General features: G+C 38.1%; 1 protein-coding gene across 4 annotated transcripts in view; it reads right to left on the bottom strand.

Annotated features, from left to right (window-relative positions):
- Positions 1-1,719: 1,719 nt before the first annotated feature.
- The window catches only part of LOC126412880 (importin-11), a 171,303-nt gene continuing 161,961 nt past the window's right edge, over positions 1,720-11,061 (bottom strand). For all 4 annotated transcript variants that reach the window (XM_050082767.1, XM_050082766.1, XM_050082769.1 and 1 more), the window contains exons 19-20: positions 6,139-6,289; positions 1,720-3,219 (exon numbers count right to left, since the gene is read on the bottom strand). In XM_050082767.1, the coding sequence (XP_049938724.1) occupies positions 3,115-3,219; positions 6,139-6,289 (256 nt within the window). In that variant the 3' untranslated portion in view covers positions 1,720-3,114. The remainder of the gene's footprint in view (positions 3,220-6,138; positions 6,290-11,061) is intronic.

Here is an 11,061-nt window from a genome sequence, read left to right as displayed (position 1 = left end):
CCATGTGATTTTTGGCTCTGGGAATATTTAAAAGAATGCGATTATCAGGGACACATTTGGTCTCTACTTGATCTGAAGGCCAGCATACAGGAACAAGTTGCTCAGTTTCCACTGGAACTCCTGTGAACAATTGTTGATCGCGTTGTTTAACGGATGCAGCATCTCGTCAACATTTATAGTGCTTATAGTGAACAAATGGTTTAAGTGGCAGTTTATAATAAAATCACCATTATGCTTTTCTCACTTGTTTGATCTTTTCTGCCCATGTCCCACTCCTAATCCATTACATACGAAAAGATTCCTGTATGTCTTTCTTACATTCACAGTACCAGATTTGCACATGGTGCCCAAAATTGGAACTAATCTTTTTCCAGTGCAAATCACTTTTGGATTAATGCATTAGAATCTCTATTAAGTTTTGCTATCATATGATAATTAAAGCCTGCAGTGGACTTTTGTGAATAGCTGCACTTTAATTATAACCACATGTTACCTTGTTGAGTATAGATCCATCATTATTAACTTCCACACGATCCATCATTATTAACTTCCACACAAACAACTGCCACAGATGGGCTACACTGATTCCTATGGATCTGACAAACAGTACAGGCCCATGAGTGGGGACGAGGTGGAGAGCTGTAAAGTGTGTGTTACAGTCACTTTAATACCAAATTTCTATGAATTACATCCATGAGCAATTGAACTAGACATACCACCCTAACAAAATATGGCACCCACTTTTGTAGTGATGATGCCATCATTGCATTGTAACATGGCTTCCATGAGCCAGCAAGCCACACTGATCCATAAATCATGTAACTCTTAAGAGTTTGTTGGGAGCTTAGCCCAAAGCACATACATTTCCTTAGTGATGTCACACGAGCTCAACAGATTTGAGCTCAGGTGACATGGAGGCAATGTGTAGCTATGGAGTGTCCCTCTGGCAATTCAGGAGCAATGGGTTGGTGTATTGTCCAGCAAATGGAAAGGACTTGACAACAGGTTTTCTATACATGTTGGTATATGCTAATAGCAGTGCATTAGTAAGCTGAAAACCACATAAGGTGATACGTCTTACTTGCACCTGGGCTGACTTTCAAATAGGCTGTAAGGCTGAAGTTTATACAGGGTGAATCAGAGTTCTTGATACATCTGCTATCAACTCACACTGGTAAATAACACAGGAACATATCTAATCATGAACATCCATTTGTTATACCACATCACACCAGTAAAGGTGACCTGTACCATCAGCAAGGCAATCCATTATGCACCTCTCCCGGATTTCCCCCCCCCCCCCCCCCCCCTCCAGAATGATGCTACTACCTAGGAGAGTGTAATTCAACTGCTTATGAATGTAAATCAGAGGCTTTCTGTTTACTAAAATCCATACCTTTCTTAAATTTTTACGTACATTAAATTAAAAGGAGGGCTTAATGGAGTTACCTCCAACTATTGTGTTGACAGGTAAAATTTTGCATGTCAGAATTTGCCATGAAAAAGTCCTTCAATAAAGGGTTTAGTAGTTCAATTTATGAACCATTATACTCTTTTTTTATGGAAACTACTGGGCTGGATATCAATGTTGCATATTGTATTTTTAATTTTATTTCTTTTTTTTTCTTTTGACCTCCGCCTGTATATGGCTGACAGATTGATCTATTTCTGTAAACTAGGAACTGGTAATGGTTGACTTCAAAGTAAGAAAATGTAATCTAAGGTATCTAAATTTCTCTTTCTTGCAGAACTATTTGGACATAATCCATGTGTAAAGGGGTGACACTACAGCAGAGTCTTAAAACTTCAGCCTACAGTTTTTTTTTAACAATTTATCTTGCATATTGTCTAATATAAAAAGCACCATAAATATTTTTGTTCACTTCACTCCCATTTCATCAATATTGTAGCACCAATAGATTAATTCCATTAATTAACAAGTAATGTGATGTTTCAGCAATGCCACTACATTTTTCAGGCATGCCAGTAACCAGCTGGTATGTTTTCTTTTATGGCAGTGGTGTGGCTCAAACACAAAGAAATATTTAGAGACTATAGCAGTACTTTAATGTCTCTCATACTGCTTCAGAAAAATGTTACTTTCATATGTATTATGCTGGTCTCACAATACATAAAATATTTTACAGCTTACAACAATAACAAGGAATATGACAAAATAACAATAGAAATATGTTTATAATTTACAGGTGTTATATGTCAATAATTATGACAAGCATTATTCAGAAAATACTGTTCAAACATATACAAAAAGTTAGTGGATTATTCAAACGTAACAAACACTAACTGTAACTCATCATGAAATATATTGCTGTTGATGAGAAACTGAATACAAATTTTACAACTATCAGAAAGACACACTGTAATAATATTTTCAGTGTGAATAATAAAACTGTAATTTTCAAATCCAGCATAAATCAGAACAGCCAGATGAATAATTTTTTCAAAAACTAGCAGATAGTTATCCTTTGCTGACAAATTTAGGCACAATTCATTCAGATGAAACTCAAGTAAGCTACGTCAGTTTGTGAAACTTTCTCACAACAGCCAAATTACTGCTTATATGTCAAAAATTCTGCCCATTCACACTATTTATACACACTCACAAAGCATGGGGCTTGTTTCCAGATACAGTACACAAAAATTTGAAATAAATATCAACTAAAATGGTACCTGTATATGCAATATACATAATTATTTAAAAAAATTCTTTCCTGAAGAATTTCGTTTCCATGTAAATTTTATACTGAACTGATTAACTGTACTGAGGTCTCAAATACAATGACATATTAAAGGGAACAGGTTGAATGAAAACCACAGTACACTGATGTGACAGAATAAGTTACTTTTACAAATAAAAACTGTTATTAAAGTGTTTTACACTTTCACAGCTCAAACAAAGGTATATCAATGATGGTGAAATATAAAAATAGAGTAACATCAGAAGAGTATTCATAACATTAGCATAACAACGCATCCTCTGACAAAACATTCCAAATGCGAGGTCAGTCAGCTGGGCGGTTTGACAGATTGTTCCGTCATCTACCTCCTGCGTCAGGTCCACCTTCTTGTAGCCTTCACCTTCCATAATCAGTCTTACAGTGAGATGTACTCCAGAGCTTGCTCCATTGTCTCTACATCAACAGTATGTTTCAGTTGCTCCATTTGCGCTGACCCAATTTGGCGTGTCAGTTCTGTCAGCTATCAACAATAAATGAGGTAAGTATACAAGGGATCAAACTTTTTGGAGTGTATAAGCAAAAATGAGATTAAGTTTTAATGTCCTGTCGATAATGAAGTAAATGGAAATGGAGCAAAGGCTCAGAATCAGTATGGAAATTGGCTATATCTTATCCCAATATGAAAATCACAGGTATAGGGCTTTGAAACTCCACCTTGTTTGGTCTGGAGACAGACAATATCCTGCCTAACTGGTCCACAGACTTGCTTTTTGTGTCATCTGTTTGTGTGGCACCAAATAATCACCATGGTGAACCAATCACTTATCATCAATACCCTTCTTAGTAGCGGTCTGCAAGGATGCAATCATCCCAATGTATAACGGCAGATAATCATATAATATATAGTTTGTGAATAAATGTTAAAGGACAGAGACAATATTAAAAGATTTATCTATCTGCATTGTGGTGTCACCACCAGACACCACACCTGCTAGGTGGTAGCCTTTAAATCGGCCGCGGTCCGTTAGTATACGTCGGACCCGAGTGTCGCCACTGTCAGTGATTGCAGACCGAGCGCCGCCACATGGCAGGTCTAGAGACACGTCCTAGCACTCGCCCCAGTTGTACAGCCGACTTTGCTAGCGATGGTTCACTGACAAATTACGCTCTCATTTGTGGAGACGATAGTTAGCATAGTCTTCAGCTACGTCATTTGCTACGACCTAGCAAGGCGCCATTATCATTTGCTATTTATCTTTGATGCATGTACCGTCAGACATATGTTCACCAATTATGGATTAAAGTTAAGTATTCCCGCAGCTACGTATGTTCTTTGCTACTATAACTTCCTTTACCTGTTCCAGACCTCACGCCAGCCTGCGTGAGCTTAAACGCGTGCCTTTCGGCTTCACCTCCTACTGGCTTGGCTGTCTTGTCAAGTCACAACATGCATTATATAGGATGATAATTTATGTTTTAAGTCACTACTATTACCCATTTGGTGTGGAGTACCACTCACTGGCTTCAATCTACAGTTTGTTGGGAAGGATAGAGGAGTTGTTGACATGCGAAACAGCTAAAGATGACGACATGCCCTTCTTCCTAGTTCTGTGAAAAATTATGCATGCATCCCATTGTCATCATACCTATAGCTGCCTTCCATCTGAATTTTTCCTGTTCCATTTACATTAACAGAGGTCACTTGCACAACAAAAACTGCCACAAAGCTTCGTGAAGGCTCTTATAAGTTACTCCAGCCACTGGAATCATGATTAGAAGGACTAACTCCTGTTTGTGTACCACATCCAACACAATGTTTGGTAGAAAATCAGTGAATATAATAATATTCTTTATCACACATAACCTGTTTTACAAGTACTCAATGCAATGCTTATTACAGTGAGAAGTTTAGCATTTTAATATAATTCAGCATCATAGTGAATTAATGTACATTTGGTAGATAATAAGACTAACTTTAAACAATACACAATATGTGACAACTTTTAACATGACTTTGGTTGGCATCCCAATTGTGATGTAAAGTTCCACAGAAAATTTCACAAAATCCATTTTGTTAACTCTGACAAGAAAGCTGTAACATATGGAACACATCAAAAATATGATAGGCTAGAGTGTATTAAGTTGTGGACCTAACGTTTTCAACATTGTTGGTTAATGGAATTTACATTATGAGTTTTGACTTCAGCAGATGAATATTCAGGCCCGGTCTGAGCCTACCATCAGCACTCCAATGTACTGAATGGGTTAAAAGTGGTTGCATATGTAATATTTGTGGATGCAGATGAAAGACTTGCAAATACTGCGCACATGCAGATAATATTTTTCTCATCTGTATAGACCACTAATTATCACCCTGGCCTTAAAATGCTAGATCACATCCTTTGGCTACAACTTGCACTGAATGAAGGATTCTACGCAAACTGCTACCCTCATCGCACAAAGTAGTACTCCCATCATCTGCCCAGCCTATACAATATCTTCATCAATTCTATGCAAATTCTACTTCCAATCCTGCATCATAAATCATTCCCCTGCTGATGATACAGATGGTTGGCTGATTTGAGGAAGGGGACCAAACAGTGGGGTCATCGTTCCCGTTGGATTAGGGAAGGCTGGGGAAGGAAGTCTGCTGTGCCCTTTCAATGGAATCATCCCGGCATTTGGCTGAAGTGATTTTGATATACTCACTGAAAACCTAAATCAGGATGGTCAAATGTGGGTTTGAACCATCCTGAATGCGAGTCCAGAGTGCTGACCACTGCGCCCACCTCGCTTGGATAATAAGAGGTGCAACACCTGTGTGATACAATCAGCCACCACCTCCCACCAGAGTATAGTAACAGGAATTTCCTGTTCCGTAAAAGAAGGGCCACTTCTGAAAGCAGCCACATCATATACAAGATGCACAGCAATCACTGAGCAGTGTTCTGCGAGGGGATGACAACTACCCATTCATCTATCAGTAACAAGGGCCACTGACGAACTATGACTAACTGTAAACTTTACCATCCCGATGCTGAATATGCTGCACACCAAAATATCAATGACTTCAACAGCTATTTTAGTACTTGTGTCATTAGATTTACCCCTTAGCTCCTTCGAACTATGAAGGTGGAAACGTTCCCTCTAGCCTAGAAAGTCCTCGCAACCCTTCTGCTCTAAGCCTCCTTGCTGCTTCTGTACCAATACCCATATTTCCTCTCTCTCTCTCTCTCTCTCTCTCTCTCTCTCTCTCTCTCTCTCTCTCTCTCTCTGTGTGTGTGTGTGTGTGTGTGTGTGTGTGTGTGTGTGTGTGTGTGTGTGTTTTTTTTTTTTTAGTGGTCGTGAGGAGGGGGGGAGGGGTGCGTACATGCATGAGTGTGTTTTCTAGCTTTATTAATTACTACATCTACTACAAACATACTGACTGCCTACAAACCTGCATCTGGATGTAGTCCCTGAGTGAGACAGTATGCACAGGGTCATGGGCTGCCAACTGCTTGCGTCGATGGTCATGTTCAGATTCGTAGTCCACATCATCATCTTGAATAATTGGGGTAGGGCTCGATTGCTCCGACAGCAGTAAAGAGCTTGAAACAAGACAGACATTCAGTACAAAACGCTTGACAGACATGGCTGGCTTTCACGGTTACACTGTAACAACAGAGTTTAATGCCAAAGAGTTGTGCTCTTAGCTTCGGAATTTAAAATGCTCAACCTGCCAGAGAGATAAACACTATTTGTTGAAATAGGGCTTAAAACAAAACTGTATTTGCGGTATCCCACCACCAGTGCATGTGAGTGTGAGTGCCCCGAGTGTCGTGTCACCAAACGTGTATGTGTGTGTGTGTGTGTGTGTGTGTGTGTGTGTGTGTGTGTGTGAATTGGCCACCAACTGTCTAAGTGTAGGCCGGCCATTGTTGGAAGCAGCCTGTGGAAGGCATGTGCGCAACGCAGTCTCCGCTGCATAGTCTGCTGGCAACTCATGCATATATATGCACAGAGCAGTGCTAACTGACATTCTTTTATGTTCTCCAGTTGTACTGTTCACATCAGTGTACCGTGTCTTGTTAAGTGGGGATCTATGAGAGAGTGATTTCCATTATTGTTCATAACTTCATGAAGAAAGCCCTATTTGTGTTACTTGTACCAGTCTTGTGTAGTACCTGGTTACTAAATGATTGGTGATGAGAATGGGATGGTTTCGGCATGTGCAATCTGTAAGTGAAGTTTCATCAGGTTTATTTATTATGGATGCCATGCTGCCAACCCTAATTGAACAACTTACTATGGATGTGACCACTTTGTTGGCTTCTGTTAACAGATAGGGTACCGTTCCACTGGTCCATCCACACAGTCAAGGATTGGGATGCCTACAAAAAAGTTTCAGATAGCATTTTTTGGCTTTCGGTGTGACAGACTCGAATTTGTGCAAAGCCTTCTTCCTCTCGTGTGGATTCTACCTAAGGCCTGTCAATTATTGTGTCAGCTTGCCCCTTTACAAGAGTCAGCAGCTCTCACTTTTGATCGCACTTGCAGTTTATTGTCCAATTACCATCGCAAACCACCCCACGTTACAGTGGTGTGAGCTGAATTGTACTGATGCAGCAAGAAACCAAAACTGTCATACAGCACCCGGGCAGCTGAACTTCACAGCCTTAGCCATATGTGTCAGTTCATTACTGATGCTCATAAAGACTCTTATGCAGACACTATGGTGTGCAATGTAATTATCTGTTTAGCTCCGGACAAGGAAGTGCGCTAGAAGGCTTTATTCTGTGAAAATCACCCTTGGCAGAAGTTTTGCAAACAGCACAATTTCATGAAGTTTCTCGGGCAGTAGGTGACTAAATTGAAGAGTTAGGTGATGTGGCAGAAGTGTCACAAGATGTGCCCACTAAGTGACAGATATCTTGCATGAGGAAGCGGCATTGGTGGTGGTAAATCATTTGGACACAATGCAGAGCAGATCAAGGACTGTGGGGCTCCAATGCTTGCGATTTCTCCCAAGTTGTTTATTGAATTAAGTGTTTTTCCTCAAATGGCCCAGCAACAGGTCGACACAGGTGCTGTAGTGATGTTATTGTGTTTTCAAACCTATGAGAGATTAGGCTTGCTATCATTGACAACGGCCACACTTAAGCTGGTCTGTTATAACAAACAGACCATAGTGCTGTCTGGAATGAAAGTAGGGAGTAGAAGGTCAAGAGGAAGACCAAGCAATAAATAATTGCAAAGAGAAGAGAAAAACGAGTTTTAAAATTAAGGGTGAATGGACAAAAGTGGACTGGAAGAGATGATGGGAAGAAAAATGAAAATTGAGAAGTCTCTGTTGTAACCAGACTTGCTGGACGTTGGAAAATGTTGAAGAGATTAATGATGAATATGACAGTATACAAGATCTCTGCAATGACCTAGGATAATGGATGAGGCAAAATATGTTACTAAATTCCCCAATATTCTTTGGAATTACAGTGGCTAGTCTTCATTTATGAGATCCTCAACTGATGTACACTAGAAAACCAAATACACAGGCAGAGATTTGGGGAGAAGGTTAAATAAAAAGTTAAATAAAAGGTTAAATAAAAATCTGTAACTGATACAGTGGACAATTTGGAACATTCAGCAGCATCTGTCCCAATCAGATGAAAGTGGATGCTGACATAGAAATTTGAATTGCTGAAAAGACAATGAAAGTCACATTATGGCTTGACAGCAGAAAACTTATGTCACAGAAGTGTCAATTTTATTCTTGCAACAGTTGCAAAATGTGCCATGACAATTTCTTGCAGTAACAGTCACCGTTTCTTTGATGGAACTACTTCACATTTTACTTACTTGACTGCCATGAATTTACAACTGGGATCTGCAACATAGCCACCATCTAAAGTTACCAGTTGTAATAGAACTAGTTATAGGGTAGTTCATGAATTCTTCAATATCACTAAAAGTTTGGCAGTTGTAACTTACCCAATCCCCAATGTGTAATGGACAAAAGTTAGAAAGTATGGTTTTTCTTAATTTATATCAGCATATTAAACTGTATGGTTCACTAATATACCAAATCAACATTATTTCAGATAATTTAATGTAATTAACAGAAAGTTATAGTTAGTTAGAAAACCTGATGATATGAATTACCATACTGTTGTAAATTTCAGCAAAATCTGTAATTTCATTCTTGTGATTGCACTATTACATTCCCACAGAAATGCTAGAAGAAATACTATGTTGTAATTAAACCAACAATTAAATATCAAAATTAATATATTTCAAACTTACCTAAAAACAGACTTTTGGATCATTTATCAGTCATCTGACGTATTTAATGTGACTTGTGCACTTAATGTATCATGCCAATAATGAAAAACCAATTAGATCTATTTATTTATTGGTTCAAGAATCAGTTTCGTACATTGTTTGTACATGTGATATAGGACAGTGGTAAACCCAGTTAGTTTACAATACAGTAGTCATCTTGACTACATTGTTGACATAATAAAAATGCATAATAATGCAGGTTGGTGTACTGTATTGCTTCTACATGTGATAACAGCAGTTATTAAGTGAGATGACATGATAAGCACAATGTAAACTATATTATGAATTGACAATTAGTGAAATTTGGTAAATGAGGTTTACTTATTATGATGTTCCATATACTCAACCAAAGAATAGAAGCAGTGGTCAAACAAGAACTGTTTTAACTTTATTTTAAATGCATTTAATGTTGGTATGCATTTTAAGTAAGAAGGCATATGGTTATATAACATAGCTCCAGAATGATACACTCCTCTTTTGCACAAGTTTGTATTTACTGTGTTCCTTTGTAGGTTCATCTTCTGCCTAGTTTCATATGTGTGTATATCACAGTTGTGTTTGAAGAGATTTTCCTTTTTTAAGATGCTCCCTTTTGTGAAAATTAGTATTTCGTCTATATACAAGCAAGGCAGTCACAATATTTTCAGAGTTTTAAAAAGGGGTCTACAGGAATCCTTACATTTAGCTTTTTTTTATCACCCTGATAATCTTTTTCTGTATTTCAAAAGTTGTAATTAAATTTTTCATTAATGATTCTTGAACATTCTGATGTACACACTATTGATTTTCAGTCATTTTGTTACTATGACATTATCATACAGAACTATAACCCGAGATTCTGTTTTGGCATTTCGTACTGTACCTCAATTAATATTGGGCATAAAATCCAATGTGAAATCAAGATGTAGCTAATGTTTTTATGATGGGTATTGTTACTGTACCTTCATAATCAAATTTTCCCACTGGGGGAAAAAAATTATTGTCTTTAAAACTGTGCTAACAGTTTGTTGTAAATCATTAACTTTTCATTATAAATCAGTAAATGTAATTGTTTTTGACAATAGGCCAAAGAACATATGTTGTTAAGACAGGATGTATGTTGAGCAGCGCAAAGCATTTGAAGCCAGTCACAGTTTGGCCAATGTAATGACACAAAATCTGTAAAAGTTGCTGTTTTGTCAGTCAGGTTGGTCGAAAACAGTCGTGTGTGAACATCTTTGAAAATGCTTATGAAAAGTACATCTGCTGTTACACGGTTTCCATCAGTGTGTTGGAAAATATTATTTAACATCCAAGTTTTTATCAAGTTTGAAATCCAGGTGAATCTGCAATACATATCCTCTAATGGACTTCATTGGTGCAAGAGATACGAGGGTTCAAAGCTTTTAAGTATTCCAATGCAAAAACTACATCAATCTCATACTATGATGAATCTCTCATAATGAGAAGTGTTTTAGCCAGAATTGGAGTAACATTGGACGGCCCAAAAAGAACGAAGTCCTAAACTTTCTTTCAGAAGCAAATTTCTCTATATGAAAGTGTAAGATTATGAGACAGAATTGCTGGCCTGTGTACAAAAAAACTCCACTCTTTTCCTTTTCCTCCTTGAACTATTACTTTCAACAGTCCACGTCAATCATTTTTTTCATCGCACTCATGATTTTCCCTAACATGTACCTCGATACTTACATTCCTTCCACAAAAATGCTCTTACTATAGAGGCCAACTGTTCCATATACATTACCCCCACTCTTGCTTAACCTTTGGTATTGATCCCAAGGGCCTCACATTAAAGGTCACCAGCTCTTGCTGCAACCCATCTTTCCACCAATCTCTTCTCAAATTTCAGACTAATTAATTCTTACAAGGAGAGGCCCCAGTGGGGGGCTCAAATTTCTGTAATTTTCTACATGGTGATATAGGTTAAGGTCCCATGTATCACACCCTGCAGCTATTCACCCTGGTGGGAACTAGCTGGTGAGTAATATATGAAATTATTTTTTTTTTTTTTTTTTTTTGGAATTTTGAGTGATGCTCTACA

This window comes from Schistocerca serialis, chromosome 7, assembly GCF_023864345.2.
Source record: "Schistocerca serialis cubense isolate TAMUIC-IGC-003099 chromosome 7, iqSchSeri2.2, whole genome shotgun sequence".
Classification (NCBI taxonomy): Eukaryota; Metazoa; Arthropoda; class Insecta; order Orthoptera; family Acrididae; genus Schistocerca; species Schistocerca serialis.
Note: the sequence above shows the minus strand (reverse complement) of the source record. Positions and strands in the feature narration are given on the sequence as shown.